The 23405-nt window shown below is 47.9% G+C and overlaps 1 protein-coding gene across 1 annotated transcript in view; it reads left to right on the top strand.

The window, feature by feature from the left end:
• The window catches only part of LOC144799680 (excitatory amino acid transporter 5-like), a 258239-nt gene that overhangs the window by 193707 nt on the left and 41127 nt on the right, over positions 1–23405 (top strand). Inside the window, exons 7-9 of the mRNA XM_078671162.1 lie at positions 2696–2929; positions 3947–4141; positions 13584–13718. Coding sequence (XP_078527288.1) covers positions 2696–2929; positions 3947–4141; positions 13584–13718 — 564 coding nt within the window. The remainder of the gene's footprint in view (positions 1–2695; positions 2930–3946; positions 4142–13583; positions 13719–23405) is intronic.

The raw sequence follows: 23405 nt of genomic DNA, 5'->3' as shown, positions 1-23405 counted from the left end.
ATAAACTCTATAGATAGGTAACGCAAGCTAGGGGACAACAAAGAAAAAAACTTTAAATGAGACTGCCTAAGCGATTGCCAAAGGCCTGATTTTGATCTTGGAAGACAGGTTACTCCATCACTGTTGTGACAGAGTAACCCTTCCGCTAAAATCTAAATCAGGCCCTAAGACTTTTGCAAATTCTTCAAATTTTCTTGCTTTTAATTGGATGCCCTAAGTGCAATGGGCATGCTCTGACATGGGTGTCATGTTCACTGGATTGCTACCTAGTCAGTATTTTACCGAAATGGGTGGTGTTTTTAAGTTAAGACGTGTTCAAAACATCTGGTAAAAGCAGTAAAAACCAGTATTAAAAGTTAAAAATCTAAACTTGTAATGGTAAATATAAGAATAAATAATTTCAAACGGATTTGCAATACATATTAAGTGTTCCTAAATAGCTATTAATACAAACAGAGGCAATACAGATAATTTTACAATATTTGTTATTAAAATAGCAAATATGACCCCATCCAGAACATTAAAACATGGAACAAATGGCCAGTATCCTTCTCTAAGCATGGTGGCAATCCTATATCTTTGATAATCGATAGGTTTTAAGCTTCACCACAAGGATGTGACCCACCAAGGCTGAAACCTTCTCTGGGGGTCGCTTGTATTCTCATTCTGGAGGGAGGGCTCCTGTGAGATTTTCAATGAACTGGTTCTTTTGATACAAGGCTGATTTGCAAGGGTGCTCCATGTCTGTGTGGCGTAGTGCGCAAAATAAAGCAAAAACCAATTGGCTGAAATGTTGCCACCGACAGTTGCCAGTGGCATCCACTCATCACTTGTAGTGCAAACCTGCAGTGCACCTGGTGTGTAAACAGAAAGGACATGAAATTAGAACAGACTTTAACATTCTCCGCACAAGCCATAGTGTTGAATATCCCAAAAAGCATCAATAATGCTGCTCTATGGTAAATTTCACACAAAATAGTACAATAGAAAAATGAAAAAATCACAAGGTAAAAATAAGATATAGTTGAAGACATACTTCCATAAAATGGTACTGGAAAAGTGTTGAATAAAAAATAAACCAGTTACACCATTTCATTAAAATTGCAAGGACATAGAAATTGACAACAATTACACTCCTCAAACGCTTCAGTGACATTACAGGAAGTGACCATACAATAAACATTTGAGTAATCAATAAAAGAACAGAAGAATTGATTAGAAGAAAGAACCAACAAAACGATTTATCTTCAAAAAGTACAAAATATCTTTTATTTGTAATCATTTCAATAAATGTGTGAGGAGGATTCCCTTATCCGGAGAACATGCTACATTATTAAAAATCATTTAATCTGAGGAACGCTCATTGTATCGCGATTCATCTTCCACATATTGGTTTAACCTTGTTTCAAAGCATCCATCTGTCAACACTATGTCACGTTTGACTTACCTGCATTTCACATTTCTGCAACTGGCGCATACCCATTGAAGTTTACAAAGATTACATTTCTTAGCAGAGATTGCACTGTACAAGTGACAGATACATTTTGGTGGCCACTATCGTGAAAACAGGATATCATCGTTGTTTGATTGTGGCCTTTCCTGACGAAGGCACTCCTCCAGTGCCGAAATGCGTGTAGAATACAACAGTCAAATATTATTGTGCCACACTGTTTATTTATGAAAATGAACACTAAATATCAATTTCAATTAACAATTTTTGTCATTTATATGTTGTTTTTAAATTGAGTGTAGATTGTATGAGATGTGTGATTGTAGACACGATTGGAATAGTATGATTGGATTTTCTTATTATTGAAATTATTACAAATAAAAGATATTTTGTACTTTTTGAAGATAAATAGTTTTGTTGGTTCTTTCTTCTAATCAATTCTTCTGTTCTTTTATTGATTACTCAAAAGTTTATTGTTCTGTATTATTATTGTTGCCTTAAATATTTACACTGACTTATGTAGCCCTGCCTTAAGGAACTTTCACTTCATTAGCAGAGGGCCTCTCTTTTTACATTAATCACAGGAAGTGACATCACATAACTGCTGACTTTTTTTAGACACTCCATATTGAATACACGAGGGCTGCCCCATATTACTTTTGTAAGACCCCCAATTCAGTGTTACTAAATCACAGGAACTGGAAACGGTTGCCTGCAGTTGCTACTCAAAAGTACATACTTGCATTAGAAACAAATAACTAAGTACTGTAGGAAGGTCAATATGGATATGAATCTTTCCTGCAAGAAACAGTCAAGACACAATATCTCTGTCTTGAGTGATGTTATGACTAGTGAATGCCTTAATTTAATAGGTGGTATAATTGATGATCTCATATATTATGCCTTGTGTGGTGTTATTAGCATTCCTTTTTATATTGACATTCTTACTTAATGCATGTAATTTCCAATTATGTTTATTGTTGGCATTACAGATGTAATTGCTGGTGCACGGTACAATTTAAGGGATGGTGTTCTTGGTTTTCTCACAGACTATGTCATGTGTGATGGCTTATATACTTTGCTTATACGCCTTAGGTACTGCCCATTAGAAATTGTTTTCCTCATTTACAATGTCATTGCTGGTGTGACCCCGATTTAATTGATGGTGTCACAGATTTTGTTGTCTACATTGTCATGAATGAGGTCAGTGACATTGTTTCTTATGCTCTCTTCTTGTATCTGCAGGTACTTCCCTTTCGGCATTGTTTTCCTCATTGCCGGAAAGATTCTAGACATGGAGGATCCGGAAGTGATTGGGAGGAAACTAGGCCTCTACGCCATGACAGTGATGACGGGGCTGTTTATCCACGGAGTCATTCTTCTGCCCCTACTTTATCTCATATTTACCGGGAAGAATCCTTTTGCATTTATCCAGGGAATACTACAAGCACTCTTGATTGCCTTGGCAACATCTTCAAGGTAAGCAGTGATTGAGAAATGTGCATATTATTATATCTACAAATAGGGCAATTGCTTTAGGTGGCTACAAGGTCCTTAGTAAAAGGAAGTGGTTACTAGAATTTTTGGCAGGCAATCAAGTCAGCAGTTCACTCTTGCAGAGTTTGAGATTATCTGTGAGTCACCAGATCACCCCATCTGGGCAGGACATCAGTGGGCAATTCACTCTTGAGAGAGTTTGCGGTGATCCTTCAGTTGCTAGATCCCTAGTTCACTCTTCTGAAAGTTTAGGGTTAACTGTTGATCGCAACAATGTCAAACTGCGTTTAGATAATTCATCGGTAGTCACCAACTTTCTGTAAAGTTTTCAGCCTCTATTGTATGTGTATAGTTTATAGACTGATGCACTTGTGAGGACTAAGTTTGCTTGAATGTAGAAAAAATACTTAAGGATACAAAAGCTGTGGTTTGTGTCGTGTACAACTAGGTGATGGGACTGAGTATGAGGTTAGTGTAGGGTGGGGAGGGCAGATGAGTAGAAGAGGAGGGAGACTAGAAAAGAAACAAGTAACCTGTGACCACCAATACAATATGCCATCCTCAGCAATAAAACTAACCCCAGCATTAATAACACGAAAAGAGAGCAGTAGATTGGGCCCAGGCAGGAAGGTGAGATAATGCAGGGATAAAAGCTGAAACCAGCAAGCAGAAGTTAGAAGAGTGAACGCAGTAGTATCACAAATGCCGGATTGCCTCTAGAATGTTGAATGCCAGGATGTCTGGAGGTGCAGAATGGGGGGTCACTAGGGATGATCACTTGGATTGGCATCAGATGACAATGTGCCAACTGTCTTGGACATCTGATGAGTATCTTGCTTGTTATTGTACAACTGTGTATTTTCAATGCAGAGAACCCATTTTAAACTGTCAGACTTGATAATTTGATAAATCCATCAATTATAGTGATTGACATACCTGAAAAGCAAAGAGCTTTAATTTACCATAAACATCAACTATGCTTTTAACTTCCTGCTACAGTTCTGCAACTCTACCAATCACTCTTAAATGCCTTTTGGAGAACAACAGAATCGACAGACGAGTGGCGAGGTTTGTTCTTCCTGTTGGAGCCACCATTAACATGGACGGCACTGCACTTTATGAAGCCGTGGCAGCCATCTTTATCGCACAGGTCAACGAGTACGATCTTGACTTGGGACAAATTATCACCATCAGGCAAGTTCCTCATTTTTCTTCCTCTAGTTCAGTAATCCACCAGGATTCTACTAGGCCTGGGCAGTGAACTTCGCTCCATTCGCAGAGTTTTCTGCACTCCGCAGAGCTCGCGGAGTGCAGAAAACACTGCTTCACGATGTGCAGCATAGTTTTTTTCCCCGCTCGCGATCGCGAACGGTAAGTTCGCGAGCGCGAGCTAAAGCTCGGGTAGAAATTCTACCCGAGCTGCAGGAATACCAGCACAAACTGCTGTTCGTACTGCACCCCGGCACTTGCGGACTTCGCTGAGTTTTTTTGTAACCTCGCGGAGTTCCGCGTAGCTAAACTCTGCAAACTACGCCCAGGCCTAGATTCTACAAGTTTCATATTCTAATTGAACACCTTAACTCGTAGGGCATCATTATGATGTCGAACGGTTGGACTGCTGACCGCTATTACGGCAGTCTGAAGACTGCCGACAAGCATGCAGGCAGGGCAACCGCTGCATTATGATGCGACCACCGGGTTGGCAATCGGAAATGCTGTGGGGGAATGCTGCAGCCATGTAAAAGGGCCACAGAACATGCCTCAACGGGGCAAAACCACATCCGTGCACCGTGTTCCATGCACATGGCACATGGTGCACGGAAGTGTGGGGGGCAGTACATATGCCCCTAGGGCCACTTTTCAGTGGCCCACAATGGACTAATGGCTTTCTTTGGGGCCCCCATCTCCGTTTCTGAAAACCTTTTCACGGCGGTGTACCCACCATGAAAAGGCTGTTGGAAAGGGATATTGTAATCCCGACGGTGGTGACTGCATCGGCACCACTGCCATTCTTGCACGCAGCACCAACTGCCACCCCATCAAGATCTTTGGTTCTGGTGGAGGCAGCAGTCTTTCATTGTATAGAAGTGGTTCCTACTGCCAGCATCGTAATGCGGTGTTCAGTCTGAAGGGATGTCAGCGGTCGGACCAACCACTGACGGCCTGTCGGAGCCCCAACATCCAAATTAGGCCCATAATTTCTTTCTAGTCTGGTGAAACCTCTGTTTTGCCTACCATTAAGCCACCAACAGTTATCAAATGCCAATGGCTGCATCCTAAACCCCTTTGCAACGAGTTGGAACACAGACATTTTGTGAAATGGGAGGGAAAATGAGAGTCCATAGCTTAACATTTGGAACCTTCTGTCTCCAAACCAAATAGAAAAGCCCAACTAGGTGTGGTTCAGAAAACTCCTGAAGACAGAGATGGCAAAACTGTCCTTTGACAGACCCCCTGATCAGGAAAGGGGCAGTGGCTAGGAATACCAGACAGGAGCCAGGCCTCGCCTGGGTTGGACTGCCAGTATCTCCCACATATTTCTGAAGAGCATTACATACTGGTTTAATCACAAGGCGTTTAGGTGGGCATGCAGGTTGCTACAAGAAAAGTGCCTACACATAAGTAAATATGTAACTGGAACATTTCCACAGTATTCTCAAGGCATAAGGCCAATTTACAAAAGCATTTATGAGTATGGGAGTGTACTTCAGGAGTACATTGAGGGCCATATGTATCAACATTCCGTTTTGCGATTCCTAAATAGCGATTTTTAAGGAATCACTATTTAGAAATCGCAAAATGGTATGTATGTAGAAATTCGCTTCTTTTTAGCGATTTCTTAAAATTCCTTAATTGTGATTAGCAAATTGCTAATCGCAATTAAGGAATAATTTCCCATTCATTTCTATGGGCCAGGAGGCCCATAGGAATGAAGGGGAAATGTGCGATTCGCAATTTGCTAATCGTAAATTTTGAATATTTTCAAGGGTGCAGGGGTGTCCATAGGACACCCTGTTGCACCCCTGAAAACTGCATGGGTGCACATGTGGCGCACATACATGCCCTAAGGGCATGTATGTGGCATGTATGTGCGTCACATGGCACCTTGAAAAATGAAACAATATGCATTTTGAAAGGAAGGAGTAGTTTCTGTCCTGTAACTCCAGTTCTGTAGTAGGGGTATCTCTGTTATAGTCATAATCTAGTGAATAGTCCCGCCCATGTGCGTGGACCCCGGAGCAATCAAAAAGAATCTCTTACAGTGTCGAAAAATGCAGAACTGCACAGACACTTAAGAGAGAATTTAAAGACAGATAATGCAGCCTAAAAAGGCTACACTGTCCAGTACTTCAACAAGAAATTCCACCACAAACATCCACAAAACAGCAAAGCCTGTACAGATTTCCCTTGCTTTAACAGCAAAATCCCTCAGGAATGATAGAGAGAAGAACCTGGACAGACAAGCCCCATAGGCTGCCATTATGTGGCTCAGAACAGGATACTGTGCCTTTAAGAGAACTTTCCAGAACTTCACAGTATCCCAGAATGCCCTGCAGGTCCCAGTTACTTTCAGTTCTTTTTGAAGGCGTAACACGCCAGACCTGTAGCATTCCGCACATGAACATCTCTCTCTCCACCGGGGAGGAGGGCGGGCACTTATGACTATAACAGAGATACCCCTACTACAGAACTGGAGTTACAGGACAGAAACTACTCCTTCTGTAGTAGGGGATCTCTGTGTATAGTCATAATCTAGTGAATAGAATGGCAAGCCCATCCCCACACCAAGCGGCGGTGGAGAACAAAGAAATAACGCCACTATTGTGCGAACAGATTCCGCAGCGAAGCCTGCCCAACCTGAGCGTCTGCCCTGGCATCAGCATCCAGGCAGTAATGCTTAGCAAAGGTATGGACCGACTTCCAAGTGGCCGCCTTGCAGATCTCTGCAATGGGAACATTACGGAGCAACGCTGTCGTGGCAGCTTTGCCCCTGGTGGAATGAGCCTTAGGTTTGCCCCCTAAGGTCTTATTAGCTTTGTAGTAACACAATTGTATGCAGGACACAATCCACCTCGAGATGGACTGCTTAGAGGTAGCAAGACCCGTCCTGACCGATCCATAATTGATGAACAATTGGTCTGACCTACGAATATCTTTGGTTTTATCCAGATAAAATTTCAGCACCCTCCTAACATCCAGGGAATGCAAAGACCTTTCCGCTGGAGAGGAAGGATTCTGAAAGAATGTAGGTAAAGTTATAGTCTGATTGATATGAAAATCAGAAACAACCTTGGGAAGAAACTTAGGGTGAGTACGCATAACAACCTCAGCAGCATGAAATACAGTATAAGGTTCTTGGCAACACAACGCCTGAATTTCACTCACCCTGCGGGCCGATGTAATGGCCACGAGGAACGCCGCCTTCCAGGACAGGTGTTGCAACGAAGCCTTATGAATAGGTTCAAAAGGCTCCTTCATCAATCTGGACAGCACCACATTCAAGTCCCATGAAGGCGAAGGAAGCCTGACAGGAGGGAACACTTTCTTCAAGCCTTCCAAAAAGTCCTTGATCACAGGGATCTGGAAGAAGGAAGTCTGTGAAGGGCATTTCCTGTAGGCAGTCAAAGCAGCCAGATGAACCTTAATGGAATGGACATTAAGGCCAGACTGCGCCAGATGAAGTAGATATGGAAGGATGAAATCCTCCTTGCATGCCGTAGGGTCATAGTTCTTGGACTTGCACCAGATGCAAAACCCCTTCCACTTGTAAGGATAAGAAGTCCTAGTGGAAGGTCGCTTAGCCTCCTTCAGTATGTCCATACAATCCTCTGGGAGATTCAGATGGCCATATTGCACTATTTCAGGAGCCATGCCGCCAAACTCAAAGACGAGAGGTTGGGGTGCACCATCCGCCCCCCGAACTTCGTGAGAAGGTCCGGCCTGCACGGCAGCTTCATGTGAGGAAGGAGAGACCGGTGAAGCAGGTCCGTGAACCACCACTGTCTGGGCCATTCCGGGGCAATCAGTATCATCCGCGCCCTGGATTGGGACAGCTTGATGAGAACCGTCGGAATCAGGGGAATGGGTGGAAAAGCGTACAGAAAGCTGTTCGACCAGTCGATCCATAACGCGTTCCCCAGCGTCCCCGGCTGGTAGTACCTGGAGGCGAAGTCTCGGCATTTGCTGTTTTCGGCGGTGGCGAACAGATCTACGCCTGGAGTTCCCCACCTTGCGAAGACTTCTCCTAGTACTTCGTCGTTTATGACCCATTCGTGGGTTTCCTGGATCAGCCTGCTCAGTACGTCTGCCTGAACATTCTGCACACCTGGCAGATGGGTGGCCGTTATCGACAGACCTCGGGCCAGAAGCCAGTGCCAGATCGCCTGCGCCTCCTGTGACAGAGTGCGGGATCTCGAGCCCCCCTGCTTGTTGAGGTAATACATCGTTGTCGTGTTGTCCGTCTGTACAAGCAGAGAGTTGGTCTGAAAGGACGGATGAAAGGCATTCAGTACCAAGTGAACAGCTCTGAGTTCCAGGAAATTGATGTGGTACGTGGACTCCGTCGGGGACCACGTCCCTTGAATCTGTAGGTCTTCAGAATGCGCTCCCCAGCCCTGGAGAGAAGCATCCGTCACGATAGTCTGAGTGGGAATGTCCTTGTGGAAGGGAACCCCTTTGAGGAGATTCTCCGCTGAACACCACCACTTCAGAGACTGAAGAGCATGCAGAGACAGTTGTATCTTGTCGTCCCAAGATCCTCTCCTCTGGTCCCACTGATCCTCCAAGCACTCCTGCAGCGGTCTCATGTGCAGCCGCGCATGTGGCGTCAGGAAGATACAAGAGGCCATCGAGCCCAGTAGAGAAGACACCGTCCTCAAAGTAGTAGACGGAGTCGTCAAAAGAGCCTGAGCCTTCCGAAGGAGTGATAACCGTCGCTCCTCCTAAGGAGACACGCTTGCTGACAGCGTATTGATGGAGGCTCCCAAGTACTGAATGCACTGGACCGGAGTCGGGACCGACTTGGACATGTGGATGTGCAACCCCAGCTTGTTCAGCAGAACGCACGTCATCTGGAAGTGTGCTTGAGCTTCCGAGAAGGAGGAGGCCTTGATCAACCAATCGTCCAGGTACGGGTAGACAAACACCTTGTTCTTCCTCAGGTGTGCCGCTACCACTGCCATGCCCTTCGAGAACGTTCTGGGCGCAGACTTCAGCCCGAACGGAAGTACCGTGTACTGATAGTGATTGGTGCCGACTTGAAATCGCAGGAACTTCCTGTGTTTGCATGCAATGGGCACATGGAAGTATGCATCCTGTAGGTCTATGGCACATAGCCAGTCTCCCTGTTGCAACTGAGGATAGATCTGATGCAACGACAGCATGCGAAACTTTTCTCTGCGAATCCACTTGTTTGCCTGTCGCAAGTCCAGAATGGGCCTGAACTCGTTCTTGTCCTTCTTGCGGACCAGAAAGAACCGGGAGTACAGACCTCTTCCTCTTTGAGACAGAGGTACGCCTTCTATCGCCCTTTTCCTTAACAGGATATCGGCCTCCGCCTGGAGCTCGCGCAGCTGATACTGCGAGCTGACCGGGGGAATCGATGGAGGAGGGCTGGTGAACCGAAGACTGTATCCATTGCAAACAATATTCAGCACCCACTTGTCCTGAGTAATTTTTCTCCACTCTGCCAGAAAAAATTGAACGCTTCCCCCCACCGGAGCGGGTAACGGACGAAGGGGAAGTAACCGCTCAGGGTCGAGACCCGGCCGGGCCCTTGTTCGCGGTAGAGGACTGCTGTCCACCTCTACCCCTCTGGCGTTTCTGGAAGGGTCTCCGGAACTGCTGCTGTTGTTGCTGCTGCTGTTGTCCCGAAGACTGTCCTCTTCCTTTCCCCTGCGAGCCGAACCGCCGTTGGAACTGGCGGTAGGGTTTCTTGTCCTTGGGCTTCTCCAAGCCCACAGCTGTCAGGGTTTCCACCTCGGCCTTCATCCAGGCCATTTCGTCGTCTGCGTGTTTCCCGAATAGCATCTCACCGGAAAACGGCAGATTGGCCACTCGCTGTTGCGCCTCAGGCTTGAGTGACGTAAGCCTGAGCCACGCATGGCGGCGTTGGTTGATACCGTGGCAGTAGCCATGTGCGGCCAACAGGGAGATATCCGCCGCGGCGCTTATGGCCTGGTTCGAGACCAGCATCCCTTCCTTGACGATTTCCATGAAGTCCTCCTTCCTGTCACGCGGAACAAGGTCTGCGAACTGTTCCATGGAATTCCACAGCGCACGGTCGTACCGTCCTAGCAACGCCGAGTCGCTGGAAGCCTTCATAGTAGTGGAAGAAGTCCCACACGCCTTCCTTCCAGCCGAATCAATCCAGCGGCTCTCCTTATCCGGAGGCACGGTGGATGACGGGGAGGTAGAATGTAATTTCCTGGCCGCCGTCACTATCACTGAATCTGGCACTGGGTCCATCCGTAGGAAGGCCGGGTCCGAGTCAGGAGCCCTGTACTTCTTCAGAAGTCTGGATGGAGCTGCCTTCACCACCGCTGGCGTAAGAAAAAGCTCTTCCGCAGGTTCGACCAGTCCTGGCACCAACGGCAGTAGAGGGCGAGACAGGTGCTTCTTGTGCAAAGTCTCAAATATCACGGACGTCATAGGTGTAGGAGCCGTCACCGTGATACCCAACTTCGCAGCTCCCCTCAGGAGAACCTCCTGGAATGTACCGATGTCGTCGATCGGAGACACCCTAGTCTCCGGGGAATCCGACAAAGTAGGCGAATAGGAACGGGTCCAAGAGGTAGTACGGGACCTGGACCTATGCCTCCTATGGCGATGTCTAGATCTCGTGGAGGACCTGTGTCTACTCCACGATCTGTCCCTCCGCCTGGAGTGCGACCTCGATCTTCTAGGTCTGGGACGTTCCGCTGGTTTCCCCGGGGCGGACGTCTTGGGCTTGGGAGGATCCTTAGACTTAGGAGTCTTCTTAGGAGGAGTCGGAAGCCTGGGCAACGAGACCGACCTCGGTGGAACCGGAGGCGGCTTGTCTGGCACAGGGGTCCTAGGTCCTGTTGGAAGTGGCGGCAGAGGAGGCAACGGAGGAGGGGTTGGAGCCCTCGGAGGAAGACCTCTTGGCAACGGAGGAGGAGGCGGAACAGTCTTCTTCGGAGTATACACCTCCGAGTACACCGATCCTGGTGACCAGCCATCCTTTCCGGACTGAGGGGAACCCCCCACAGTCCTAGGCCTGCCTGCACGACTCCTCGACGTCGAAGAATGGTGTTCAGGCGTCAAACGTAGATCCCTCGACGTCGAGCGCCCCTTCGGCGTCGACCGTCTTCCATGCTTCGGCGTCGAACGGCTTCTATGCCTCGACGTCGATCGCGACCATCTCGACGACGATCCGTTATGTCTCAACGGCGATCTTTTGCGCCTCGACGGCGACCTCGACCGCCTCGACGGTGACCTTGTCCGCCTCGACGGCGACCTCAACCGCCTCGACGGCGACTTCTTCTTCGCCGGAGATCTCTTCTGCCTCGACGGCGATCTCTTCCGCTTCGACGGCGGCCTCGACGCCGAGGATCCCCTCGACGACGACGATGTACTGTTCGTCGACGGCGAACGGCGGTGTCGCCTCGACGGCGAGCGCCGACGCCGGGCCCGTCGACGCCGATCACTCGACGTCGACGCCGAAGACGACGACGATGAAACCGTCACTGGGTTCGACGGCGGCCTGTGCAAGTCCCTCGACGTCGACGGGCGACGTTTTCTCGACCCAGAGCTCTGGGGAGACTGGGAACCGGCCGTGGACCTCCCTCTCGACGTCGTGGTCAGTGCTATCGACCCAGACGGAGACTGGGGACGTTTGCTGGACTTCCTGCCCCTGGGGAGCCCCCCAGAGGCCTCAGCATGGGCAGATGAAGCCCCTCCAGACCCACCTTGCGCCTTCAGCCTTCTTTCCTCGAGGCCCTGAAGTCTGATCTTCATTCTGTCTTTCAGGGTCCTGCCAGAGAAGCCTTTGCAGATCTCACACTCCTCTGGAACATGGGAAGAGGGCAGGCAGAGGATACACACCTCATGAGGGTCTGACTTAGCCATCTTCCTGGAGCACTCCAGTCATTTGTCAAATAATGAAGGCATATTTGACAATAAAAGAGTGCAAAACACCAAGAAGAAAAGCACAAAAGTACTTAGAAAGCACTTAAATCGATTTTACAGTGAAAAAACACCAATAAACCCTTGAAAAGGGAGAGCTCAATGCTCCAGGGTCCTGCTTGCAGGAGCCCGAAAAAAGAACTGAAAGTAACTGGGACCTGCAGGGCATTCTGGGATACTGTGAAGTTCTGGAAAGTTCTCTTAAAGGCACAGTATCCTGTTCTGAGCCACATAATGGCAGCCTATGGGACTTGTCTGTCCAGGTTCTTCTCTCTATCATTCCTGAGGGATTTTGCTGTTAAAGCAAGGGAAATCTGTACAGGCTTTGCTGTTTTGTGGATTTTTGTGGTGGAATTTCTAGTTGAAGTACTGGACAGTGTAGCCTTTTTAGGCTGCATTATCTGTCTTTAAATTCTCTCTTAAGTGTCTGTGCAGTTCTGCATTTTTCGACACTGTAAGAGATTATTTTTGATTGCTCCGGGGTCCACGCACATGGGCGGGACTATTCACTAGATTATGACTATACACAGAGATCCCCTACTACAGAATTCACAACTTACCTCCAACTAGAAGTTGGTGGTAATTTGCGATTCCTTAAGGCCAATTTGCTATTTTTTTTAGCTTCTTACATTGCATTTAAGGAATCGCAAAATTTGCGATTCCTTAAATGCAATCGCAAGATAAGGAATCGCATATTTTGCGATTCCGTATTTTTAATGCAGATTGCCTTGATGCATACCATTTGACCAAATTGCATTCGCAAACGCCGAAATTCTGCGAATTTCGGCGATTGCGAACTCAATTTGGCTTGATAATATCGCCCATAGTTTCTTTTGTGAATCGTCCCGGAAGCTTCTGACTCCCTATTAGTAAAAGTGTAAAGAGGGCAAAGTCCTTGTATATGGATAATACTTGAATAGTCCCACTTTATATCTTGTGTTACACGACATGTAGAGTACACAAAAAAAGACTACAGTAGTACTCTTTTACATACCCCAAAATGCCTTTCTGAATAGGCCCCCATGGATTTAGATTTAAACTGTAAACCACATGCTGACTGTTACACTTTGGCAGATTAAAATAAATACTTGAGTGTAGAGGTGATTTTTCTGCTAATATCAATTTTTCATACTTGCATTAATTACAATTTCTAATATTTTACATTGTGGAGCAGTAATGGAATTATTTAAAATGTTTATCAAACTGATCCCTCAATATAAAATTATTGATCACATTCAATAATAAAAGAGGAAGGTTTGTCCTCTAATTGTGATTTTTACAACTCTAGTTCACATAGACCGAAAATTGCGAAGGCGGAAACCCCAAACAGTTATGTTTCTAAGACAATCATTTATGAGAAAATGTAATTGTGTGTTGCCACAATTGGAGCACTGGGTCAACTAGCAGCACGTGGAATTTGGTTATTCATTCTTATATGGATCTTTTCAGGTTGGAAATGACAGAACTATTTTTTCTCTTCTCCTTGCAGTATAACAGCAACAGCGGCAAGTATAGGTGCAGCTGGAATCCCACAGTCTGGCCTAGTCACAATGGTCATTGTACTTACATCTGTTGGCCTTCCCACTGATGACATCACTCTTATTGTTGCTGTAGATTGGGCTTTGTAAGTTACTAATTGGTTTTCTGTGTTTTATCATATCAGTCAACTCTTACCTTTAATTCCAATTGTTTGAAGTATATTTTAGTCTAACAAACCCTCATGCAATACACAATCTTTAACCTTTAAAGTTAAACTATATGTGTATGTATATATATGTGTATATATATATATATATATATATATATATATATATATATATATATATATATATATATTCATAGGTGGAAAACAATATATAACTTTTTCAGTCATCATTTTAAAACATAATTGCAATCATCACTTGTTTCAAGTAGACCATAGACCAAAGTAGTCCAAAATAGGATCATTGCCAGAGTTTTAAGATAGCTACATTCAATAAATTTAAATACTGTTGTGAGAAGTTGGCCTGATATGCAGTGCTCACTATTCTAGTGATCACTATGTATCAGTCCAAACAACCCTTATTGATGATTGGTTGTAAGTCAACCTTATAGACCAGCTATCCTAGTAGCATGGATACGAGCAGTCTAAGGCTAAGACTCTAGAGGGCGTGTTAAGCCAGCTGTTTTACCATCACATTACCCCTTGAACACCCAGTGAAAGGACACCACACAAGTTGTTATGAAAATAAACAGTGTATTTATTTATAACAAGACTACCCTGGCTCTTTATGAGACAGGGAGCTAAGCACACAACAAAACTCTTATAAAAATACTTAAGTTAGCACAGTATATACAAATGCCCGAGGGGCACGGAAAACCATATACTCTAAAAGTGGAATGCGAAACTACTAGCAGGTAAGTACAGTACTAATAGGCTTTGGAGTCGCTAGGACTTGACTATAGAATCGTTAGATTACTTCTAGGAGGCCCAGGGGACTCGGGTGCAGAGTGTGCACTCTCAAGCGGGATGCGGGACAAAGTCTATGATAGCTAGTAAAGTTAAAGTTAGTGTTCACGGGCGAACCCGACCTGGTAGGAAGAAAACGACAGTGGATCCTGACCCTTGGATAGTGAGGCTATGCTGGGGCACCGAAATGCCGAAGTTACCTAGCCCAGGGGCTGCAGCTGCATAGGTCTCAAAAGACGTCGGGAATCCTCGTAGACGAACCAGGAGCCTGGAAGAAAAGATGCTGGCAGGCGACCAGTGAAGAGAGTTCGAAGCGATCCAAGCCTGGATCTCGAAGATGGATGACACCTGAAAGCAGAGGGGACCAAGTTCGTGACTACTAGCCAGTAGTCAGGGGCACCAGGAGGGCACCGGAGGGTAGTCACCTCGACTAGGTGAGTGGGCGACGCTGTGCTCTGCAGATCTCACGGACCAGGAGGCGTTGTCGGCGACCAGGATGGAGGGGCGAGCTGTCCCACGATGGATGAAGCTGTCGGCGTCGAAGGACCCAGAATTGGGCAACAAAGCCTTGGCTAATTCAAGCCCACGCGGTGGACTCAAAATGGCGTCTTGAGTGGACCAGGAGGGTCCGGGGTGCTCCTCTTCTGGAAGGGAGCAAGAACCAGTCTGGAGCAACCAGACCAGCAGCAGTGATGTCGTCGGGCGTCGTTCAGAAGGCCACAAGCCAGCGGGCTAGTAGCCAAACAACGCGGTGAGCAGCAAAAAACAGAAGGGCCCCACGCCGATCGTGGAGATGCTGGGGGGCTGATCTTCGGTGCTGGAGCTGCTCAGGGTCGGGGCTTCTCGGACCCCAAAGCACTCGCCAGTAGATTACCCGGCGGGCTTGCTGTGAAGAAGTCGTGCAGTCTTGGCAATAGTCGGTCCCTTGAGGTCTCGTCGCACTCACGGTTCTCAGCTTGGCTGTAGAGGTGAGTAGAGGTCGGAGGTGCCAGGGAAGCCGGGTCTTGTCGAGCTGGACAGTCGGATTCCGGAGGAAGGACTTGCAGCAGACCGCAGTGTTCTTGAGGTGGTGCCTGCCGATGCAGGGGGACTACTCCTTAGTCACAAGGGAGAATCTTGAAGAAGAAATCTTGATGTCCTTTCGTAGAAAGTCGTGTCTTGATTCCAAAGATGATCTAATTTGGAAGGGGGCCAGCTCCTACCTTTATCTGGGAAAAGGGGGCTGGCACGCGACTAAGTCCTGCCCTATGGGTGGGACCAGGAGGGGGGTGGTTACACCCCTCTCCTTTGGCGGGCTTTCCCCAGGCCAGGGGCTGGAGTGCCCCTGGAACTGGTTTCAGCCGGCCTATGCACAGTGAGCACCGGGGTGCCACTTGCAGTCACCTTCCTCTGTAGTCCTGCCTACCTGGAATACACAAAACCCTTCTGGGACGGTGCTGGCACCGCCCCTGGCAGGAAACCCTTTGTCCTTGCCTCCTGCTCTGGGAGGACTCCCAGCAGCAGGAGGGCAGACTTGTGTCTCGGTGGCAGCATCCATTTTGTGGATGCTAAGGCTCTGTCTGACTTTAACCGGGGTTACAGGTTACATACATGCCGTGTCCCTCTAGAAGGGTGGAATGCTAACCCCGTCGCCAGAATTGGCGAGGGGTTAGTATTCCAATTCGTATGACACCTTACTCGACATGTTTTGATAAAGCGATACCAGAGTTGGCATATAACCGCGAGGATTATAATGCACTTAAGAGTATATGGTATGCGATATCATGGAAACGGCTAAGGGATGGATCCCGAAAGCCGCAGACAGGCTCAGCTCATGCCAGAGCACCATCTCACACGATTCCAAGCACTCTGCCTTCAGGATTGTTAAGGCCTGCCATAGGAGTGACTGATAGGAGATCTGTGTGTCCATTTTAGGGTTAGATATAGGTATACTATATCTAAAGCAAAGGGGTGATTACACCACCTTGCCCCAGCTGTCGTGCAGCCAGTTGTGTCAGTTTAGTTAGTCAGCCCATGGGTGGCACAATACATGCTTCAGCCCCTGGGAGACTTCTGGGTACACCTCAGCCCTGGGTACAGGGACTTGGAGAGGGCCCAGTGCCAATTCAGTACCTGAGTACAATTTGGATAGAGAGAACAGCTAGGCTGTGGGTCTGATTAGCAGGCCCACAGCCAGGGAAAGTCGTAAACCAGTGCAGCAAAAAGCAAAAAATCTGGGTGATCATAGGATTGCAGACCCTACTCTCCTACATGACCCCCCCCCCAAACTGTGGGACAATAAACTAACCTTGACCAGGTGAGTCTTCTTGCTCTAAGTGGAAATACCTGGAGAGCCCATCAGCATTGCTGTGATCAGTACCAGGTCTATGCTCCACTGTAAAATCCATCCCCTGTAGGGAAATGGACCACCTAAGCAGTTTGGGGTTTTCACCCTTCATCTGATTTAGCCACAAGAGGGGTTTATGGTCGGTCTGAATGGTGAAGTGAGTGCCAAACAAGTAGGCCCTCAGCTTCTTCAGGGCCCAAACCACAGCAAAGGCCTCCCTCTCAATAGCTGACCAATTTTTCTCTCTGGGGGTCAGCCTCCTACTAATGAAAGCAATAGGCTGATCATTACCATCAAAATTCAGCTGAGACAGAACAGCTCCCACACCCAACTCAGAAGCATCTGTTTGGACAATGAATGGCTTGGAGTAATCTGGACTCTTTAGGATAGGTGCTGTGCACATGGCCTGCTTTAGGTCATTGAATGCTTTCTGACAGCTTGCTGTCCACTGAACTTTCTTCGGCATCGTTTTGCTTGTCAGGTCATTAAGAGGGGTCACTATGGACCCATAATTTCTGACAAACTTCCTATAATACCCAGTCAGGCCCAAGAAAGCTCGAACCTGAGTCTGGGTGATTGGAGGAGCCCAGTCCTGGATGGCCTGTATTTTACTCTCCAATGGCTGAACCTGGCCTCCACCCACAAGGTGGCCCAGGTATACAACCTGTGTCTGCCCTATCTGGCACTTAGTGGCCTTGATAGTGAGGCCTGCCTTCTGCAGGGCCTCTAACACTTTCCTCAGATGGACCAGGTGATCCTCCCAGGTGGAGTTAAAGACAGCAATATCGTCAAGATATGCTGCACAGAAGTCATCCAGCCCAGTGAGGACTTGATTCACCAACCTTTGGAAGGTGGCAGGTGCATTTTTCAAACCAAAGGGTATTACCACAAATTGATAATGCCCACCAGGGGTAGAAAATGCTGTCTTGGGTTTGGCCTCCTCAGCTAACCTGATTTGCCAATACCCAGCTGTCAAATCAAATGTACTTAAGATTTTGGCAGAAGCCAATTTATCTATAAGTTCATCTGCTCTTGGTATTGGGTGGGCATCAGTCTTAGTGACTGCATTGAGGCCTCTGTAGTCTACGCAAAACCTCATCTCTTTCTTACCACCCTGGGTGTGAGGCTTTGGCACTAGAACTACTGGGCTAGCCCAAGGGCTATCTGAGGGCTCAATGACTCCCAGCTCCAACATTTTCTGCACTTCTGTTTTGATGCAGTCTCTAACATGATCAGGCTGTCTGTAGATTTTACTCTTGACAGGCAGACTGTCCCCAGTGTCAACATCATGGGTACACCAATCAGTTTGGCTGGGTGTTAGAGAGAACATATGTCTGAAGGATTGCAGAACTTGCCTGCAATCCTGTTGCTGATGCTCAGTGAGGCTGCCACAAAAGACAACACCATCTACTGACCCATCATCAGGATTCTGAGTGAGCAGGTCTGGGAGAGGGTCACTCTCTTCCTCCTGTCCCTCATCTGTGGCCATGAGCAAGCTCATGTCCTTCCTGTCAACATATGCCTTGAGCCTGTTTACATGGAGCACTCTGAGAGGGCTCCTGGGAGTTCCAAGGTCCACCAAGTAGGTAACCTCTCCCTTTTGCTCAATGATGGTGTGGGGCCCAGACCATTTGTCTTTCAGAGCTGCTGGGGCCACTGGCTCCAGCACCCACACCTTCTGTCCTGGCTGGTACACAGTCAGAACAACCTTTTGGTCATGCCAAGCTTTTTGGAGTTCTTGGCTGGCCTCAAAGTTTTTAGATGCCTTTTCCATATACTCAGCCATCCTGGAGCGGAGACCAAGTACATAGTCCACTATGTTGGTTGCAGGCTTTTTGAGAGGTCTCTCCCAACCTTCCTTCACCAAACACAGGGGTCCTCTTACAGGATGCCCATACAGAAGCTCAAAGGGGCTGTAGCCAACCCCCTTCTGTGGGACCTCTCTGTAAGCAAACAAGAGGCAGGGGATCAGGACATCCCATCTTCTCCTAAGAGGTTCAGGTAGCCCATGAATCATCCCTTTGAGGGTCCTGTTGAATCTCTCAACAAGCCCATTGCATTGTGGGTGGTAGGGTGTGGTGAACTTGTAGTTCACACCACACTCCTTCCACATTGCAGTCAGATATCCTGACATGAAGTTTGTACCTCTGTCAGAAACAACCTCCTTAGGGAAGCCCACTCTGGAGAACACTCCAACTAGGGCCCTTGCCACTACAGGTGCTGTAGTGGTCCTAAGTGGAATAGCTTCAGGATACCTGGTGGCATGATCCACCACCACCAGTATAAACTTGTGCCCTGATGCTGTCTGGGGTTCCATTGGACCAACAATGTCAATCCCCACTCGTTCAAAGGGGACCCCCACCACAGGTAGTGGTATGAGGGGGGCCTTTGTTGTGCCACCTGACTTACCACTGGCTTGGCAAGTGACACAGGAGCGACAAAACTCCTTGGTATTCTCATTCATGTGGGGCCAGTGAAAGTGTGAGACAAGCCTGTCCCACGTCTTTGTCTGACCTAAATGACCTGCAAGGGGAATCTCATGGGCCAAGGTGAGAAGGAAACCTCTCAGAGACAAGGGGATGACCAGCCTCCTGGTTGCACCAGGCTTGGGGTCTCTTGACTCAGAGTACAGGAGTCCATCTTCCCAGTATACCCTGTGGGCACCTGTGGCATTCCCTGCAGCCTCAGCAGCAGCCTGCTGTCTGAGGGGTTCAAGGGAAGGGCAGTCTAACTGTGCCTTCCCCAGGTCTGCTCTGGAGGGTCCCCCTGAGCCCAGAAACTCAACTTGATCAAGTTCAAGTTCTTTAGGCTCAGTTTCCCTCAGCTCTCTCAGATCAGCCTCCTCAGAGACTTGATCCTCGACCTGGGGTAAGGGGGAAGGCAAAGCCTTAACCCTACTGCTCTTCTTCTTGGAAGGTGTCTGGTCCATACTTTCAGGATCCAGCACCTGTTCAGTGGGGCATCTTCTGGCCTGTGACCTAGTCACAGCAAGCACATGTGCTGGCAAGCCTAACATCTCCATGTGAGTCCTCTGCTCCACTTCTGACCATAATGATGACTCCAAATCATTGCCCAACAAACAATCAACTGGGAGGTCTGAACTGACTACAACTTTCTTTTGACCCTTCACTCCACCCCAGGAGAAAGCCACAATCGCCATACTATGACTGGTAGTGACGTTGCTGGCATTGGTCACCAGGAAATCTGTACCTGGCATGATCTGTCCAGGGTCCACAAAGTTAGGTGTCACCATGGTGACACTGGCACCAGTGTCCCTATAGGCCTGAGCCATCTTGCCATTAATCAAAGGTGTCTGCCTGTATTTGCCCAAAGTATTGGGACTTATATCAGGGGACATATCCATATCCCCTGTACAGACAAGGACAGCCTGAGTGAGTGTGCCAACTAAGTTGTCAGACCCCTCAGTTCCCAAGGTTAACCCAACTAATGCCTTGGGAGGTACACTACCACTACTGACTGTACTAGGGGGTGCAGTTGCCTTAGGGGCCGTAGTGGCAGGAGTTTGTCCTCCTCTTTTGGTGCACTCACTAAACCAGTGAGACTTACTTTTACAGTACTGGCACCACCTCTTTGACTGGCCTTCTTGAGTCTTCTTCTTCTGGGAAGCCTGACCCCCACCCTCTTTGGTTTGTTGGGGACCTGGTGAAGACTTCTGGTCATTTTGTTCACTCTTAACATTACCCTTCTGGTCTGCTTTCTTCTGACCACCCTGGTTCTGGTTCTGGTTCTGCTTGATCCTTGTCTTGACCCATTTGTCTGCCTTCTTTCCCAATTCTTGGGGAGAGGTCAGAAGATCTGAATCAACAAGGTGCTGGTGCAACAACTGGTTCTGACAATTATTTAAAATCTGTTCTCTCATCATGAGATTGTACAACCCTGTGCAATCAGTAACCTTGCTACCCAGCAACCAGCCCTCCAAAGCCTTAGTGGCACAATCCACAAAGTCAGACCAGTTCTGAGACTGAGTTTTCTGGGTGTCTCTGAACAGCAACCTGTACTGCTCAGTGGTTAAACCAAACCCATCAACCAGTGCATTTTTCAGGACCTGGTAATCATTAGCATCCTCCACTCTTGTAGTGAGGAGCTTATCTCTACCTTTACCATCAAAGGAGAGCCACAGTATAGCTGCCCACTGACTTCGGGGAATGCACTGCACAGTGCAGGCCCTCTCCAAAGCAGCCATCCATTTCTGGATGTCATCCCCTTGCTTAAAGGGGGGCACTATCTTAGTCAGGTGTTTAGTATCTAAACCCTTCTCTCTATCTCTTGGGAGATTGCTGCCACCAGTGGGAGCTAACTCACTCATCTGCTGCTCTCTAGCAAAGGCAAGCTTTTCTTCGGCCAGGGCAAGTTCTTCCCTTTCAATCCTCAGAGTAGCCTGTCTCATCCTAGCTTCATGCTCCAGTCTCTGAGGGGAAGTCAATCTCCTCTGGGGAGAGTTCCTTCTCCTCTGAGAAGAGGCATTAGAGTGCAGAGATCTATTGGAGTCCCTAGAAAGAGATCTATCTCTCCTAACTCCAAGGTTAGGCCTACTTAGGGTCAGTACTGGGGGTCCCCCAGATCCTAGCCCAAGCAAGTCTATGTTGGCCCTAGTTAGCCTTCTGACTACCTCAAGACCTTTGTCTACCTCATCTCCAGAGAGCTCCTCAGGGTCCTCCTCCTCAACTGCATTTACAGTGTTGTGGAGGTCTGGATCACCAAGGTGCCCCTCTAAGGCTGGCATATTCCCCTCTCCCTGAGATGCTTTACTAGCATCATAGGTCTCTAAGAGATCCAACAGGAAGGGAGTGGTGGGGTTAGCCCCCTGTTTCAATTTCCTGGAGGTACACAAGTGTCTCAACTCCTGGAAATTGAGAGCTGCATATCTTGAGCTGACCTGTGGAGGGTCAATCACCACAAGAGGGGTCCCTGAGGACTCTCCCTGGGTAGACATGCTTTTCTAGTGAGGTGTAAGTGGTGCACTTACCTACACTATATGTTTACCTACTGATCCCTTGCTAGAGTTGTAGTTTAGGGTGTGCTAGGCCCTAGGAGCTACAACAGCTGGTTCAGTAGAACTCAGAGTATTCTAAGCTAAGTTATATGTACCTTTAGTACTTACGTGATCTTTCACAAGATATTCTTAGGATATGTGTGGTAAAACAACAGCAAGCTCAAATCCCAACCGCTGCTCACCAATGTGAGAAGTTGGCCTGATATGCAGTGCTCACTATTCTAGTGATCACTATGTATCAGTCCAAACAACCCTTATTGATGATTGGTTGTAAGTCAACCTTATAGACCAGCTATCCTAGTAGCATGGATACGAGCAGTCTAAGGCTAAGACTCTAGAGGGCGTGTTAAGCCAGCTGTTTTACCATCACATTACCCCTTGAACACCCAGTGAAAGGACACCACACAAGTTGTTATGAAAATAAACAGTGTATTTATTTATAACAAGACTACCCTGGCTCTTTATGAGACAGGGAGCTAAGCACACAACAAAACTCTTATAAAAATACTTAAGTTAGCACAGTATATACAAATGCCCGAGGGGCACGGAAAACCATATACTCTAAAAGTGGAATGCGAAACTACTAGCAGGTAAGTACAGTACTAATAGGCTTTGGAGTCGCTAGGACTTGACTATAGAATCGTTAGATTACTTCTAGGAGGCCCAGGGGACTCGGGTGCAGAGTGTGCACTCTCACGCGGGATGCGGGACAAAGTCTATGATAGCTAGTAAAGTTAAAGTTAGTGTTCACGGGCGAACCCGACCTGGTAGGAAGAAAACGACAGTGGATCCTGACCCTTGGATAGTGAGGCTATGCTGGGGCACCGAAATGCCGAAGTTACCTAGCCCAGGGGCTGCAGCTGCATAGGTCTCAAAAGACGTCGGGAATCCTCGTAGACGAACCAGGAGCCTGGAAGAAAAGATGCTGGCAGGCGACCAGTGAAGAGAGTTCGAAGCGATCCAAGCCTGGATCTCGAAGATGGATGACACCTGAAAGCAGAGGGGACCAAGTTCGTGACTACTAGCCAGTAGTCAGGGGCACCAGGAGGGCACCGGAGGGTAGTCACCTCGACTAGGTGAGTGGGCGACGCTGTGCTCTGCAGATCTCACGGACCAGGAGGCGTTGTCGGCGACCAGGATGGAGGGGCGAGCTGTCCCACGATGGATGAAGCTGTCGGCGTCGAAGGACCCAGAATTGGGCAACAAAGCCTTGGCTAATTCAAGCCCACGCGGTGGACTCAAAATGGCGTCTTGAGTGGACCAGGAGGGTCCGGGGTGCTCCTCTTCTGGAAGGGAGCAAGAACCAGTCTGGAGCAACCAGACCAGCAGCAGTGATGTCGTCGGGCGTCGTTCAGAAGGCCACAAGCCAGCGGGCTAGTAGCCAAACAACGCGGTGAGCAGCAAAAAGCAGAAGGGCCCCACGCCGATCGTGGAGATGCTGGGGGGCTGATCTTCGGTGCTGGAGCTGCTCAGGGTCGGGGCTTCTCGGACCCCAAAGCACTCGCCAGTAGATTACCCGGCG

Source organism: Lissotriton helveticus, chromosome 12, assembly GCF_964261635.1.
Source record: "Lissotriton helveticus chromosome 12, aLisHel1.1, whole genome shotgun sequence".
In the NCBI taxonomy this organism is placed as follows: Eukaryota; Metazoa; Chordata; class Amphibia; order Caudata; family Salamandridae; genus Lissotriton; species Lissotriton helveticus.
This window is presented reverse-complemented; position numbering and strand designations above follow the sequence as displayed.